The sequence below is a fragment of the Blastomyces dermatitidis genome (assembly GCF_000003525.1).
Source record: "Blastomyces dermatitidis ER-3 genomic scaffold supercont1.3, whole genome shotgun sequence".
Lineage (NCBI taxonomy): Eukaryota > Fungi > Ascomycota > Eurotiomycetes > Onygenales > Ajellomycetaceae > Blastomyces > Blastomyces dermatitidis.
In genome coordinates, this window is record NW_025544776.1 from 3487889 (window position 1) to 3504667 (window position 16779).

Sequence of the window (16779 nt, forward strand, 5' to 3'; positions counted from 1 at the left end):
AGCGCTGGATTCGGCGCCTGGTCAGACAGAACGAAACGGAATACAAAGATCCCGTGCCAGCGAGCCCGCACTCCTCGATCCGTAGCTTGAGCATGGACGCCAAAATGCCGTTCCCGGTTGCTGGGACTGGCCTAGTTCTCGCATTTCTCTCCCCCGTCACAGAGACGGCTTTTCTCTAGTCTCCTCGGAGGCGCCAGACAGGAGCTTTTGAGTGCCGAGTCCTGACTCCTGACTCCTGAGGCGAGGCCTTGCAAGGGGCCCGCCCTCAATGCTGGCTGGCGATTGGGGAACAAATAGATATTATCGTGCTGCTTCTGTCCAGCAACTCATCGTTCGTAGCACTGAGAAGGAGACACAGCAGTTTTGTATGCAGGTTGCAGGTTATCAGTAATAAATATCATCTGAATATCAAGAAAGTGATAAGGAAATAAAGAAAAAACAAAACAAAAAAACAATAACAAAAGACCCCGAGCTCCGGTGATTCCGCCTCATCCGCCGGGCTTGGGTATGGTTGTATCCGGTATTGTAAAATACCGCACCAAGCCCGCTACCAGAGTACAACAGATGTTGCGCCAACCCGTGCTAGGCCAACCAGCGGCCGCAGTGCACCGTACCGTACCCGCGCCATACCAAAAATACAATACACTGTACACAGAGTGTACAACGAACGAACCTCATCCTCTCTCGTGCTAGCCACAGGCGCTTTTCTCACCCAGTGTCAAACCTCATCTTTTTCCCCTTTCCCTTCTCTTTCTCTCCTTCTCTTCCTTATGTCGTCTCTCTCACTCTCTCGCGTCCTCTCCGCCCGTGCCCTGATTGTCAGTAGTAGCCTGCTGTGCTTCTCTCCTTCTTCTCCTGTCCCAGCCAATACGGCGTCAACCTTCCCTCCCTGATGTCGATTGCTTGGTCACACCGCGATCCTCACTTCCTCCAACTCCCTCCTCCTTCCTTCAGCTCCCCAGGGCTATATAGTCCCTCGCCAGCCGTTGACGCTCCTTCCTAGGCTGCCCGGATTGGCCGTCTGCCTTCTGCGTCGTTCTTAATCGCCCGTAGATCGCTCGCCCTGGCTACCTACCTAGGCCCTTCTCGACTAAATACCATCCAACTTTGTACCCGTTCCCTCGACTGCTCCGGCGCCTTTCTCCATAATGGCTGGCGTCATGAACCCTGTGCTTCCATCATGGAAGGATAATTCGCAGAATTATTTCGGCAAAGTTCAGATTGTAATACCATGGCGGTCCATACAAATGCTTCTCCCCCACCGCGTGCGCCGAAAACTTCGGTCAAAGCTACGAAGTCGCGTGTCTCCGTCCTCATCGATAACCTCCCTTAATAGCTCCTTCTCGCCCCTCGACACGCTGAAGACTCTACAGGCTCATCGGTGGAGCGTATATGATGGACAATATCTCGTACTCCTCTTTGTTGGCATCTTTTCTCTCTGCATCATTGAATCGCCTGGACCCTTCGCCAAGACCCTGGTCGCCTTTGGGTTGATAATGTCTTTACTTTTCCCGATCAGCTGCCAATTCTTCCTACCATTTCTCCCTATTATTGCTTGGCTAATCTATTTCTATGCCTGCCAGTATGTTTCTTGCCCCGAAAAAAAAAAAAAAAAAAAACTTCTTTTTTTCTTTTATCGTTGAGGACGGCGGCGATGGTGTATGTATGGTATCAATTGAGATGCATTCGAGCTGACGCGATCCCACTCCTTTTAAAACAGATTTATTCCAAGCGACTGGCGGCCGCCAATATGGGTGCGTGTGCTTCCAGCACTCGAAAATATCTTCTATGGTGCCAATCTCAGCAATATTCTTTCTGCCCGTCAGAATACTTTCCTAGACATATTGGCATGGGTTCCATACGGCATTATGCACTACGCGGCTCCCGCTATATGCTCCATTATAATATTTATCTTCGGACCCCCTGGAATGACCCCAATTTTCGCCCGCACATTTGGATTCATGTGCATTTCTGCCGTCACCATACAATTTTTATTCCCGTGCTCACCTCCATGGTACGAGAACCTATATGGACTAGCTCCTGCACATTACGGAATACCAGGGTCACCTGGTGGATTGGCCCGGATTGATGAACTTTTCGGTATCGATATATATACATCTGGTTTTACGGCATCGCCTGTGCCGTTTGGTGCCTTCCCTTCTCTGCATGCCGGGAACGCGACCCTCGAGTCTCTATTTTTGAGCCTTATATTTCCCAAGCTTCGACCCGCCTTTATCATGTATACCGCCTGGCTGTGGTGGTCCACGATGTATCTTTCGCATCATTACGCAGTGGATCTCATTGGTGGCGGTTTCCTAGCTGCCGTTTCGTTTTACTTTGCCAAGTCCAAATTCATACCACGAGTCCAGCCTGATAAGATGTTCCGGTGGGACTATGATTATGTGGAGGTTGGAGAATCGCCAGTCGACCATGGTTATGACTTGGCGAACTTCCATGGCGATTTACACATCGATTCCGATGAATGGACCGTAGGATCGTCTTCCTCCATATCTTCCGGATCTCTTAGCCCTGTGGATGAAGCTCAATCCCTCTGGGATGGCGAGACCTTGGGTGCCAACTCAGACCTCGAAGCAGGTCGCTAATATTTAAAATCACATTCCGATGATCCTCTTCCTCGAAAAAAACCCACCAATACTTGGCAACGCCCCCCTGTCGAGAACACAACAGCATTTTGAAGTAATAGCGGATTTATATTAATGACTCACGGCATATTCTGGAGCCCTCCTGTTATTTCTGCTTTGAGCGACTTACTTTTCGAAAGACATACTTAACTTTAATGATTTTGGATACCTCTTTTCCTTCTTATCTTCGCTTCTCAACAGCACCTCCATGGATTTTTACCATCAGTCCTACTATGATCACCCCTCGGATAATTAGTTGCCCTTGTTTACCGGTCACATGCTCAGCCAGCTGAACCAATAGATCGTCGGACCTATAACGGAGAATTTTTCGTTTCCCAATAAATATGCCCCTGGTCCTTTTTGGTCATAGCATTTTTAGGGTCCTCGCTTTTCGGGTATCATTATCTAGCACCCAGGCACGATTCTCCTCTCACGCGCACGATCTGCGGTTCACCTTCCACCATGTCCCCTGAAGGAAATCGGATCCTTCAAACAGACTGTGGTATAACTCGGAAGACCGTCACGTTGGATTTGGCGGAGGCTGTTTTTTTTTTTCTCTCCGTGATTGTCATTTTCCTGCAAGGGCGCTTTGAAATTGTCCGACTAGGACATCCACGGAAGTAAAAATAATCGTTATGGCGCGAACCATTTTTTTTTTTTTTCAACCTTGCATTACGTTCGTTACGCTCATGGATGGGTGTTGGACTTGTGTGTACTGTACAAACTAGAGTCGGTATGGCGGCGGGGGATGCGGATATGCGGACAAAGAAGAGAGGGCTTATTATAGCTCATTGAAATTTTTCCGCAATTTATTTTTTTATTTCCCCTTAATCCCTAGTTATTTTTCCTTCCATTCGTTTTTCTTCTTTTCGATCGTTTGCATCAACCATGAGCATATAGAGATTGTTTTAAACCTGTTAAAGTTTTTCTGCCTTTTTTTTTTTTTTTTTTTCTAGTTGAGGTGGCACTTGATTTTGCATTTGACGGGGTTCCGCCTTCACCTCATGGGATATACATTCGTTTGTTGTTTGCTTATTATGCGAGCTAGCACCGCCCTACTCCCATTTCCCATTCCATGCAAGGCTATTATTGTTTTCGGCAAATTCCCCGTACCAGCCGAGCAAGATACTCTTGTACATGCCCTTATCTTTTCTCCTCCACTGTGGTTGTGATGACGAGCAGGTTGGCAATGGGCGATAAATGTGCAATGGGCAGTGAGCGGGCAGTTGAGCGGGTGTTTGTTATTTTTGCGGGTGCCTCCTATTCTTCACGTTTGTCATGTTTCGCGTGGAGCAAAACACTCGGATCAAGCAAGATGTAATTTCTTTTTCTCCTTTTTGCTGCAATGAAGAGCAAGCTAGGCCGGAAGGGCTTTATATGAATATGACGGGGTGTGTGGCGCTTTGAGGGAGACGGCCACACCACACCACACAAAAGCTAGCAGAAATCAGGAGAAAGGGGAGTTTTTTTTTTTTTTTTTTTCTTTTTAAGGTGCGACTACGCAGCGTATGTGCTGATGACGATGATGAACAAATTTTTCTTCTTTGCTTGTTTTATTTTCCGTGGTTTTCTTTTTTCTCTCCGTTTCCTCGTCGCTGCTGTTGGTCGGGTCGGGGATTCTTATTTCCACACGGATATTGACATATCATATAATTTAACCAATTAATAATGACGTCCATTATTTCTTCTCCTAACCACCACCAACCATCCCTTCCTTCTCTTCCATCGTGTCGTAAGAGGGGGGTTGGATGCCTTCGAAAATCTGTACCGCGAGCAGATTTGGTCAGGACCGTCTGCCAGCATATTCTGAGGTTGCTTTGCTTCCGCTTTTGCTCAAAGTGACGCCCCGCTATTCGTATGGATGGATATCTTATATTTGGCCAAATCATACCCTATCCATACATAGTACGAGCGGACGTCTACCGCTGCGGAGAGACAAGTGGGGGCTTATTCAACAATGTCTGGCATTCAAATTTAGATGGATGAACAATGCGGGCCATGATACTACTACTACTACTACTACTACTACCATCCTCTTCTCGCGTTGAAAAGCAATGCATCCTCAGTGTTGGAAAGGGGCTCAGGATGCAGTACATCCAACATTCTGTCAGATCATTAACATTGACACACAATTGAGAAGTGCCTCCATTTCAACGTAACAACATGTTGATATTCTGCTGATCTAGTCTGTTATAGTATTACTGATGTGAAGTGAGCTCAGTGAAGATCTATCTATACAACACTATAATATTAACATATTCTTCTTACTTTTACTGACAACTACACTGATCAATGAAAAGAGAGCTCTACTCAGTCTCTTATTATTAGACTCTTCACTTTTCATCTACTGCGTATAATCTTTTTCTCTTAAGTTAATTATATGTTTTCAACTTCTGTTGAGATATCAGAGCTTATTATTAAACTCTCTCTTCTTCTGTTTTTTATTATCAATCCTGTTTGACCTTTTGTACACCTCTTTCCCTGCCATCTACATCCGGTGATAGGATGGAAGAAAGAACCTCAGGTCATCCAGATTGCCACACCAACAGCGAGATTTGTTTGGAGATTCGCAAAATGCCAGAGAATACGAAATTGTACCTTCAGGTTTCATCCGACACGCTCTGTGAGGCGCCCAACCGATTCGACCGCGCGAACTCAACTCCTCTTGGAAGGAAAGTATCGAACGGGCTGAGCCGAATTCTTGCCCCTGGGGAAAAAGTCTGTGTGATCCAGCTGTTTGACGACGATGCCAACGCATTGATACTTCTGTTTCGTGTTCTCCATCATAAAATTCAGGCGATCCCTACAAAGCGTACGCCCTCTCAGTTGCTCGATCTCGCAGTCGTAGCAGACAAATACTGCTGCGAGAAGCCCCTGTTTCCATTTACAGGCGTATGGCTCCAGGGGCATCTTGAAGCGCTAGAGGGGGACGGAATGACCTTCGAAAAGAGCCTCGAGATTCTGTATTTCTCATATATTATGGATCTATCTACCAGGTGCATTAGGCAAAATATCCAAGGCTATACTACCCAAATATCCTGCTACCGACTTCCATAAATTCCCTGAGCATATTCTCGTTAGGGGGAACATCCTCGGTAAGTAGTACCTGGCTGGATCTTCCTAATTACCCGCGCCCTACCCCCATTTCACTCACAAACCACGGAAAAGAAAACCACTTTTTTGTCATCACCTACGTTTTTCCAGTGGAATTCAAAGCAAGGAATGCAGAATTAGTTTCCCCAGGTCCATGAGTGGGAAAAAGCCATCGGGGACATTCAGAACAGACGATGTGCCGGCAGAGCCCAGTTCATCCTCAGAATTCGCAAAGCACTCAGCAGGTCTGGCCTGTGGCCACTTACGATCGCATCACAGAAATTCAGCGTCGCAGAGACCTGCACCAAACTATCTGAGATTCGCATATGCGGAGCCCCAGTTGCCTTTTCCTTGGCAGCAAGGCGTTCGGCATGCCGGATTCGGGGCAACCCCAGGTACATGTACATACGCCGCCAAAAGATACTGGGATAATCCACGTCCTGTTAATGGGGACTTTAAGTCATCGCTGTGGCTGGAGTTGCATCAATTGACGGCGGGAATGTGTGGTGTCTGCTTGGACTGCGTGACATCAAGTGGTGAGTCTGCTACGAAAGGCAAGTGTCGCCTGCCACATTAGGTGTAGATATCACTGTGTCGATGCCGAATGAAAAAATAAATGGAGAAAACGAGGCTGATAAACTGTGAGGTTCATTGCGATGGATGGAATGAGGAGTAACCTGAGCGGTTAGGTTGGCACCATCGGCATTTTCCTTGTTGCCATTGATGTTCTGTTGCAGAGAGATTCGAGTAGGAATCTAAAGGAAGAATTTCATGCTGTGGCTATTTTCAACTTACATTTGGTTTGGCCATTTTTATTTTTTATTTTTCATTTACATGCCGTCTACGTCTCGCTGTCTTGATACCTACATGTCCATATTGATCTTGAGAGTTTATTTGCTTGGAGAGCGTTTTAGATTGTTTTTGATTCAAATTCAAAGGTTCGCCTTATCCGCGTATCAACTCTGCACCGACCCCTATTCATGTAGGAAGTGAAAGGGGCTCTCAGGGATTTTCTTCAATTTGTATCGGGAACTGTCCATCCCACTCGAAGGATACAAACACACTTCAGCGACTTTTTCCTTTTTCTTTTCTTTTCTTTACTTCACTTTTTTTTTTTTATTCAGAGCGAGAGTTTGGAAGTGTTTCCTTGCGTGTGTCTGTTTTGATATCTTGTGTTTACCAATCTACACTGCCATAGTTAAATATTTATTTATCGTAATATATTTTTCATATTCAAGGTCTCTCCCTCTCTTCCTTTCAAGTCTTCTGACTTTTAAGCAGAATTTCTCTCTCAGGTGAGATATCCGCGGCTGCATGACAAAGCAGATCTGATAAGAAAAAAGAAAAAAGAAAAAAGAAAAAGAAAGAAAGAAAGAAAGAAAGAAAGAAAGAAAAGAAGCAGGCCGGATACAAAAAGGCCAACACAACATTGTACAAGGAGAACCACGGGCAAAAACACCGCTGTTTGTCATCGACAACAATGCAGGATGTACAGGAGGGTGGTATAAAGCAAAGTATAATGGGTACAACGGAAGTGGTATATACGATGGAATCCAAAAGGGGGGGAAAAAAGAAAAGAAAAGAAAGGAAAAAAAGTGAGAATGCAATGCGTACAGGAGTCTTTCCAATAGAGCAAAAGGGAGAAAATAATAGGAAAAGATATGGATAGAGAGGATGTGGAGGTAGGCAAAGACACCAGGGAAAAGCCGTCTTTGGGAATAGAGAAAGGGAAGGAAATTCGTTTTCTTTTTATACACAGAGGGGTATTAATGTAAGGTATAATTACTGCACTTTTTCGTTTTACTTCTTCATTCTTCTTCGTAAACCTTGACGCGGTCGGAATACTCTCTTATTCGTGACACGTAGTTCTCTTCGATCATGTCGCCTCTGCCCCCTGCGACGCGAAGAACTAGATCATTGAGCAAGGACCGCCCAAGAATATCGACGTGGTCGCCTAGATGTATAGAGTTAAAAATGGGGTGCAAAACGGTGGAGTAGTATTGGACGAAAACGGGGGGATAGAACGTGAAAGAAAGGAGGAAAAAAAAAAAGAACAAGAAAAAGTACCTGTGTTGGGCCCTCCTCGAGGTGAGAAACGATCAGGCTCATGAGGCATCTCATACACTTTCACCTTCGCGCCCGCGGGGTTATATCGTTTAATCCCCCACCCTTTCGCACACATATATCCCAAACTGAGCAAGTTGACAGTGCCATCTCCCTCGCTCATGACCACCCCACGATCTATGATCCCGTTCGTCACTGTTGTGTCGATGCTGACATTGAGCTTCGAGAGCGGATCAGTATCATCGTGGTAAAAGTAGCTACGTTCCGTGAGTTTGCCCACCCCGTAGAAGCAATAGATCTTCAGGTTGGGGGCGAGGGGTAAGCGTGCTTCCAGCGGGTTTAACCACGTGCGCGGGTCCTTTTCGTTCGCTTCGACCTCCTCCGTCGTATGAGCGACACCATGGGAGTAATTCTGGAGGACCTGGTCGCGGTACCATTGCTCCGTGTGTTTGAAGAGGAACGGCAGGCTGGTCTTAGCAGTCAGGTTCTGTTGCGTGTTTGACGAATTCGTCTCCTTGAAATTAAGCATGTTGCCAAATGTAAAGGGTTGATCTTCTTGGTCATCTGGAGCCCAGGTATTGTTGCCCCAAACCGCCTCCCCGCCTTTGGGGAGCATGCTTGATATGCCAGGTATCGCGCGGAAAAGCTCCGCTCTCTCCCCCTTGGAAAGAAATTTTTCGAGTCCGTAGACCGCAAATGCGTTAAGTTGGGCGGTGTCTTTCATTTCTCCTGACAAAATGGCTGGAACTCCCTTTGAAGCTCCCAGCATACAGCCGCTGATATTAATCCACGAATCGACGTAGGTCTCTACCCAGTCAGCTCCTCCATTTCCATGTTCCGGACTCTCAACCCATTTGAAGAAGAACATGGCAACTTGCGAGCCCATACTGTGGGAAACAAGCACGACCTTCTTATCCGAAAGCTTCACGGCCGTCTCTATGTAGGTCTTGAGTCTGCTAAAATAGTGGTCGCGCATTTCAAGGTTGAGATAGGCAAGGCGCCAGTCATAAGCAGCGGAGAACGCATTAATCGGGTCATAGCCAATAGTGGCTAGATTTTCCAAAATTTTGTTCCAGATCCAGTATCCCGTTATGAAAAAGTCTGTTGCATCAAACCCCTGCGCGGCGCGGAGTTTAATACCGGGGGGATCTAGGCCCGTGAACTTATCCAGCATAATGTGGTTTTTCCAACCGGCCTTGTCGAGGACGAGCGCTCGCATCATACTCCAACTTCCCCATAATCTTTTTCTGAAATATTGTCTTGACTTTTCGTCCGTTCCCCAACTCTCTAACCCTGTTGATATAACCCCAGGAATCATAATGACCGGGTGCTTTGCTACTATGCCCTGGGCCTTGAGGCCGAGACCAACCGAGAAAGCATCATAGCTAACAGCTGCGCGTTCCGTTTGCTAGGCGAAGAAGGGAAAATATTATAAGTTAGTTCTAGTTTCGGTGTTTGTTTTCCAAAAAGTACAAGTAGAGGTAGAAGAAAACTCTGAGAGGTCGAGCATACCGAAAATTGACTTGCGTCCCTGATAATGCCTGCGGGCATAACATCAATCAAAGAATCCAAATTTAGGTCCATCAGCGCATCCAAGCTAATAACCTCATTCTGATTTGCGAAAAAAAGAGCCAAGAATATTCCAAAGACGCCTCCGAGTCCGAATATCAACCCATTGCGCCGCTTGCTCCTCCGCTTCACGGGGATTTGGTGCAGCTTCAAGTCCGTTTCTAAATGAAGCTGCTCTCCATCCTTGTGCGCCAAAAGGATATTGCTGCTGCTACTGTTGGTATTACCGTCATTATTGTTGCTGTCGTCTGGGGTAGAGATGGCGGGTATCTCGGATGTAGAGCTCGGGGGAGAGGTAGAGAAGATCTGCCCAAATCGACGGCGCAGGCCCGACATGGCGAAGTATTGGAGAGATCTCTCTCTGCTGCTGTTTCAGAAGCTTATAGATATAAATATATAGATATAAAGGATGTCGTCGACTGGGCGAAAGTGCCCGTCATTACAGACGGAGAATCACATGGGAAAAGTTGGAGCTTGGTGTGTATGTATCAGGGAAGGGGAAAAAAGAGCTGGAAAGGGTTGGCCAGAGCTATTTAGAGCTAAATATCGGGAGTGGAAACGCCAGCTAGTGAGTGTAAAAACATCCCCCACCCCAACCACCGAGAGACAGGTTTCGTATCGCCGACATGGGAGTGAGTGCCAATTGGACGAACTCGAAAGAAAAAGTTGACAAAAGAGGGCTGCTCATGATATCGCAACGCTGATCCTGCCACATCCACCATGGCCGACACTGCGGCATCCCCGCCCTCCTCCGCTGGAGACCTCCGCTATATCCAGTATGAAAGCGACAAGGAGAACGAATATGTCTCTGCAATGCGCCAGTTAATATCCAAGGATCTCTCGGAGCCGTACAGCATCTATGTCTATCGCTATTTCCTCTATCAGTGGGGTGATCTCTGCTACATGGTAAAAGTTCCAAGTTGCATTTCAGATTACCCCGCTACAGGCACCCTTGCCTCCCGCATACGAAATCCAGAGCTCTATATATATACATTCAGCTAATACCACGTTTACTATATATACAGGCAATGGACGAAAAGGACAATCTGATTGGGGTTGTCGTATCAAAACTCGAACCGCATCGCGGCGGGCCTCTGCGCGGGTATATCGCCATGTTAGCCGTTCGGGAAGAATATAGAGGCAAAGGCATCGCGACGAAGCTCGTATGCATGGCTATCGATGCCATGATTGCGAGAGATGCGGATGAGGTATTTCTATTTCTTTCCCGCTCCCTTGCTATCCCGCCAACAACCATAAGTTTCGTCCTACTCGAGCGGCAGCTCCAACAATGCCGGAGGTATCCCTCCCAGCACAAGCAGACAACTAACATCCAATCCTTCCGTATCTAGATCGTCCTTGAAACCGAAACGACCAACACCGCCGCTATGAAATTATACGAGCGTCTAGGCTTCCTGCGCAGCAAGAAACTCCACCGCTACTATCTCAATGGCAACTCTGCCTTCCGGCTCGTACTGTATCTGAAGGAAGGTGTGGGGTACATTCCGACCACCTTCGATCCATATGGGTGTCATCCGGACGGACTACCAATGCAAGAAAATGGGGAACATCCGGGGCATCACGTTTGCTGATTAGTCAGTGCAATTTCAGTTTCAATGTGCTATGGGATAAATGGGTTGGCGAGACGGAGGAAGCCGCTGAAGCCGACCTACGCAAGGGAGGACTCACGAGGGTTCAACAGTGGATTCCAAAAAGCCTGCGAATTAATGGGGATGATAGATAGGACCATTTCTCCATCCCTTCCCTTAAAACCCAGTATCCAGAACAAGGCTCAGCATCCCCCGTGAGTCACCAATGGGCGTGGCCGTGATTATCAACCCGAAGAAGCCACAGGGATGCATCCAAGGCACTTTTTGCATAAAGGAGTTGGCAATAGGAGATAGAGAGCGAAGGTTTAATTTCACTTAAACTGTTAGATACCCCCCAGTTTGATGATCCTATTAACATGATCAAGGATCAAGGCAATATCTTTGGAGAAATATCGATGTTAGATAGTAATTCAGACAATGCAAAAACAGTGCACCGTTCCCCAACAGAGTCCGGTCGGGTAGTTTGCAAGAAACTTGAGAACAAGTCAGATATAAGGTAAAATACAATACATAGATGGAAAAAGGCGAGGGAGGGAATCATGAAGATGTGGAAGAAGCGATATACAGATGGTGTTGGGGATCTATATAAATACATATAAAGCAGAATATAACAGGCCGAGGTCACTCGTAAGCATTCAAGGGCTGCCTGGCCCTTTCCAGGAGATACCCTTTCTCTCAAACATTTCCTTAACTTCGTCTATTGAAACCGACCCTCCCATCCATCCCTCTTTATGTCCCGTGTGCTCCAACTGTAGCTCAGGCTGAGCAGATCTTGCATTAGAAACAATGGTTGCGTCTTTGTTAACACCCTCTCCCGTCTCCTCTTCTTTCCCCTTTATATCTTGCTGTTGCCGTCGTCGTCGTTGTTCTTGTTCTAGGTTCCGTTCTAGTTCTCGTTCTAGTATTCCTTCCAGCACTTGTTCCGGCCGTCCTTCTGGCCGGCCTTCTAAACGTCCTTCTGGCCCTTGCTCTGGCTCCTGTGGTTGCTGATCCAATTCTTCTTCTTCTTCTTCTTTGTCTTCTTCTTGTCGTTGTTGTTGCTCCTCTCTTATTTCATCCTCCAATTGCTCGTTACCATATTCCTTCGTCCTTTTCTTCCACCTGTTCTTCTCATCCACGGGAATTCTGATCACGTCTCTAACAATTTCCGTAACCGACATATTTCTAGCGTGACCCTCTGCCCACCACGCCATATCAAGCATATTAGCCTCCCACATCATTTCCTCGAACTTTACCCGCGGCTTATAACGCCACGCCGCGAGGAAGTCCCCGTGGATGATCCAGAGGGCAAGGTTCCGCTGCCGGCTCCGCAGTTCACCGGCGGGTTGATACTCTGTCAACAAGGACATAACGCTATCGCTCCCCAGCATTTCTTGAGCAGGAGTACGTGGTGCGTTTCTAAGGACGTCAAAACGAGAATCAAGTTCAGACATAATAGGATTAATTCCAGCAATGGCCTTGCCGGCCTTTTTAAGCCAGTCTTGCCTCGCTTCGTCGCCCATTGTGGGTACTGTGTTTCGGAGGAGGGAGAATAGGACCATGTGTTTCATGCTGCTGGTTGTGAAGCCCCAGAAACAGGCATAGGCCCAAATGACACGGCAGGTGTTGTAGTGTCTAGCCTGCCATGCGGCGCTGAAGAGAATTCGGATAGTTTCGTTATTTGCTCGGAGCCGACGGTACTTGCTGATAAGATCCAAATAGACGGCGATTGTTTCTGAGTACTGCTTTTTATTGAGATGCACCGCAAGGCAGTAATTCATGCCCTGGACATCCAGCTTTAGCCGCGATTGCTTGCAGAACTGCATAATCTCGCGAGCTGCTTCGGTATTGTGTAAACGCACAGTTACGCCGAGCATATGTGTTATTGAGTCGGTACATATCCAGTTCTTTCCGTATCTTTTATCCATCACTGCAATATAGTCCTTAACGGACTGGCCACTGTCTAAATGTGAAGTGAACGAGTCTGGAATGATCCGGTATACGAGACGACGAAGGATACGCTCATTATCCAGAAGTCTCTCCTTGCGCAGGCGCGCGACCACTTTTTGCCTCACACCGGTTGACAGAATAGTGTCAATAAAAGCTACCCACTCCACACCATTCGGTTTAACCCCGCATCGCTTCATCAGGGAGATGAGATAACGAAACCTGTTTAGGTCATGGCTCTTAGAGCAGCCCGTGAGCAAGGCGTTAAAAGTCCTAGTCGTCATCAAGTGCTCAAAATTCGGGAATAGAGATAAAAGTACTGGTAGATATTGGGGGTATCGGTAGCAATAGAAAATGACAGAATTCACTGCTCTAGTGGACAGAAACTGTTGCATGTCTGGACTCGTGAAAAGCTCCCGTATTATATCAATGATCATATCTCGGTTTAGCTGTCCATCCGAATACAACAAGTTATGAATAGAAGTTGAGAAAGCGAGATTCGTAAGTGATTCGAGATAGTCGCCAAAACTCTTGATAGTCCACTTCTCGGGCTTTCGGAAAGCATCTGCTCGGACGGGGATTCTTGATCTTTTCCCTTCCGCTATCAATGGCACATTATGTGTCCAGACCGATCGGATCGTTGGAGTATCCATCCCTTGTTCCTGCTTCCAATCATGAGCAGTCACAAAGAGAGGTAGAGAGTCAGGCTGCACACTACCGTCAGCTTCATGGACCATTTCGATGGCCGATCTAATCTCCTCCTCGGCTAGTCTAACAGCTTCCGGAGAGCCTGTAAGGACCACCTTGCGCGTGGAATCCCGAGATTCGCGTTCTCGTGGCAGTATGTGGACACGGCACCCGCTCAACACCCTGATATCCCACACGTTCTCCCTCTCATCACCAGCCAGAGCGACGACCTCCGGTTCGGACAAGTATATAGTTTTAGCATATGACGGAGCAGGTATGTTTGCCGTATCGCGCCTCAGGGCCATGATCTCATTCATTATATCCGTCCATTCCAAATAGAGCCTGTTTTGCCTAAGCGGCGGTTTACCCGCTAGTTCTCGTTCCAATTGCTTCCTCCACCACTTCTCCGCGCGAACTTGCCGGACTATGCCACTACTGTTGGATTCAATGGCCTCAACTTCTTTGAATACATCCATAGATTGCTCGGAGCTTGACTCGGACGATGCGTCGCTAGCCGTGGAGCAAGTATCGTGGACGCTGGATGCGCCAGTATCCATTTCCTTCGACTCTCCACCATTATCATGATTGCCTAACTCGCTAGCGTGTGTAGAATCCGAAACATTCGACGCCGAGGGCGGCGCGGTATATTTTCTCGTAGTACGGTGAGGATTCAGGCTGGTGTGTCTGCAACAATTGGATGATGATGACCCATTAAACCGGTTATTGCCCACCGCCAGAGAGAACAGTGAACGTCGCACATATCTCTCTTGGGTCAGTACAGAGAAGGACTCCCGCGGGTATAGGAAAGGTAAGAAAAGTTCGTTGCGGGAAGGGGTAGCATGGTCAAGGGGAGATTGGGAGAAAGACAACCGTCTCAAACCATGCCGGGCGCCGGGGAGCATTGGACTCAAACGGGGTGACACCCGGCGTGTTGTTCGTGGCTTCGTGTGGAGTAAATATCTATATCATACTAAAGCTTTTCTGATATATTATTCCCTTGCAGACGTTTCATCAGTTTGGACCTCGCGTTAGGGATATTTTTTTCGCCTAAACTTTCTTCTAGCTGGCAAGAGAGTAACTAACTAGCTGAGAAACGGAAAGTTTAGGCGAACAATCAATCACGTGGTGATCTATATAGAGCCTCTTAACGAAGCAACTGGAGGGCATAAAGGAAAGGATAGTTACGTGTAAAGGAGAGGTTTGTAACAAGTTGTCTCCATGAATAAAGCTATCTAGTAGACGCCTGTAACGCCCCTTGCGAACATCGCTTGACTGGCTGTGCTTAAAATTAGTGCATATGAACGGGAAAAGAAAATAGTCAGGGGGTCGCAAAATTAAATCCTGAAGAACAGTCGTCTCGCGTCTTCCTAACCCCAGCCTATTCCATATCCGCAATATTTCGTACAACTGCCTTTCCTTTAGACCTTCTAGAAGATAATTGATCAGCCCGCTCACTACCTCCTCTGTCACCAGAACCATTCCCCTTTTCTCGAGTCAGCACCTTTTCATCCTTCCAGAACTCTAGGTCTGTCAGCCGCCCATCCTCAATGATTTTGACAAGGCTGTCTCGTCTTCGTTTCTGAACGCCTTCAGAATCCGCGGGGATGGTCTCGATAGTGTGTCGTATGTAGTCCAATAGCTGCCGGCGAGAAGTATGGTATACTAAAGTGGATAAAACCTCGGGCATCTGTAAATTGAGGTAAATACCTTCGTCATTACATTTGAAACAAGAATAAGAACAAGAAAATTTTAGTGTGCAGGAAGACAATAGAAACACTCGGAGCTCTTACCTTTTCCGGAAGTAAACATAATTCCTCGTCCGCATATTTCACAAAATGCTGAACGGCGAGGATTTTGTCCCTATCCAACGCAGCCCACCTCATTGCGCTTAACAGCGTACCGATATTGGTGATATCTTCGGGAACAATATCCTCCGCTCTCGCGCTAACAGTCGAAACAGCGCGCCGTCTTCCTCGCCGACTCTCAGGTTCAGCGCTCGGTGCCCGGGACGAACTAACCGCAAAGGAACCCCAATTCGGCGCGCATGCCTTTCCTACAGCGATGTCTTCCTCGGGGCCAATGTATGTCTTCTTAACCCTTTTCCTCAGCCATCTTCTGCGTCGTACAAAGCAGTGATACCACGGATGCGTACCATGCCATGCAAAGCGCGACGAAAAGGAGAAGGAATACTGCCACCCAGCCTCATCAACGTCATAGGACATATCTATGTACCAGGTATCCCACGCCCATTCCCAGCTAGGGTCCGGCACCTGCGCATTGGTAATGTTTACGGGGCTAACCTCGAAGTTGCGGGTCAGCCAAGCAGACGGATCGAGGTTCAAAAGGGACTTTGCTGAGTATAGGGGTATCCCGAAGAACCACCAGCCCCGCTGATTCTCGTACAACACGTCAATCGCGCTCTTTTCGCTAGCCCCAGGGTGCTGCCTGGCTTGTGATGATACAGCTGCGACCTCCGATGAGACATCAGTGGCAATTTGTTTACCAAGCTTTGTAGTATTTCCGGAACGCCAATGTTCCATTCCCATATCGGCAGAGCCTCGTTGCGACAACGATGGCTCCCGACTATGTCGGGCCTCGCTGTCCCCGTCGATGGAATCGGTGCCATCGCCGGTATTGTATCGATTCTGCTGATACTTTGCATATTTCCTCCGCGCTAGGCTATCCTTCATGGAACCCTTTCTCAACTTCTTCGTTAACGCCGTAGCCGTGCGCGAGCCGGTTGAGGGGCTTTGTTCAAGGCCAACGTTCCTGGAGGGTGTCCGCTCAACCGAGGTTGTTGTAGACGTATTGTCGATAAGGGAAATCCCAGGCACAGTCGACATTTGATAGTTAGGCTGATACGCTGAGGATGGAAACCCAAGTATAGTATGCGGCGGGTTTTATAGCGAGTATTAGGAATAGGTAGTAGTAGTGCCAGGAAAAGTAGGAGGAAGCGTGGAAGCCGAACCCATACTTGTGGAGGACTTCCACGGTTGTAGAGCAGTCGCGGGCTGCTAAGAGAGCTCCTTCAATATGATCTATTAGTAGGAGAGAGACAAAAAGAACTCTAAAAGGCGTTGAATTTAAATATATACTCAGAGCTTTTCCTTTTCTTCTTCATCCCTGTCTTCGTGGTGAGGCTAGAAGCTTGAAAGGTGTGAGTGATGTTTTTCGTTTTCACATGGTTATTA

General features: G+C 47.4%; 6 protein-coding genes across 6 annotated transcripts; 3 read left to right on the forward strand and 3 right to left on the reverse strand.

Moving 5' to 3' along the window:
• The first annotated feature begins 688 nt into the window (after window positions 1–688).
• On the forward strand, window positions 689–4918 carry BDCG_03056 (aureobasidin resistance protein Aur1). Its single transcript, XM_045418645.1, has 2 exons — window positions 689–1582; window positions 1721–4918. The coding sequence occupies exons 1-2, from the start codon at window positions 1149–1151 to the stop codon at window positions 2601–2603; spliced, it is 1317 nt and encodes a 438-aa protein (XP_045275172.1). The 5' UTR covers window positions 689–1148; the 3' UTR covers window positions 2604–4918.
• A 298-nt stretch (window positions 4919–5216) lies between these two features.
• On the forward strand, window positions 5217–6312 carry BDCG_03057 (uncharacterized protein; the record flags this gene model as incomplete). The annotated part of the gene is made up of 2 exons (XM_045418646.1): window positions 5217–5638; window positions 5886–6312. The coding sequence occupies 2 exons, from the start codon at window positions 5217–5219 to the stop codon at window positions 6310–6312; spliced, it is 849 nt and encodes a 282-aa protein (XP_045275173.1).
• A 693-nt stretch (window positions 6313–7005) lies between these two features.
• On the reverse strand, window positions 7006–10027 carry BDCG_03058 (phospholipid:diacylglycerol acyltransferase). The gene is made up of 3 exons (XM_045418647.1): window positions 9312–10027; window positions 7803–9207; window positions 7006–7689 (listed from the first exon to the last, which is right to left on the reverse strand). The coding sequence occupies exons 1-3, from the start codon at window positions 9702–9704 to the stop codon at window positions 7544–7546; spliced, it is 1944 nt and encodes a 647-aa protein (XP_045275174.1). The 5' UTR covers window positions 9705–10027; the 3' UTR covers window positions 7006–7543.
• Window positions 9009–12210, forward strand: BDCG_03059 (ribosomal-protein-alanine N-acetyltransferase). Its single transcript, XM_045418648.1, has 4 exons — window positions 9009–9234; window positions 9365–10274; window positions 10394–10576; window positions 10718–12210. Exons 2-4 carry the CDS (start codon window positions 10089–10091, stop codon window positions 10955–10957), a joined length of 609 nt encoding a protein of 202 aa, XP_045275175.1. The 5' UTR covers window positions 9009–9234; window positions 9365–10088; the 3' UTR covers window positions 10958–12210.
• On the reverse strand, window positions 11093–14574 carry BDCG_03060 (uncharacterized protein). Its single transcript, XM_045418649.1, has one exon. The coding sequence runs from the start codon at window positions 14488–14490 to the stop codon at window positions 11611–11613; it is 2880 nt and encodes a 959-aa protein (XP_045275176.1). The 5' UTR covers window positions 14491–14574; the 3' UTR covers window positions 11093–11610.
• BDCG_03061 (meiotically up-regulated 65 protein) lies at window positions 14575–16769 on the reverse strand. Its single transcript, XM_045418650.1, has 2 exons — window positions 15379–16769; window positions 14575–15275 (listed from the first exon to the last, which is right to left on the reverse strand). The coding sequence occupies exons 1-2, from the start codon at window positions 16429–16431 to the stop codon at window positions 14967–14969; spliced, it is 1362 nt and encodes a 453-aa protein (XP_045275177.1). The 5' UTR covers window positions 16432–16769; the 3' UTR covers window positions 14575–14966.
• Window positions 16770–16779: the final 10 nt, after the last annotated feature.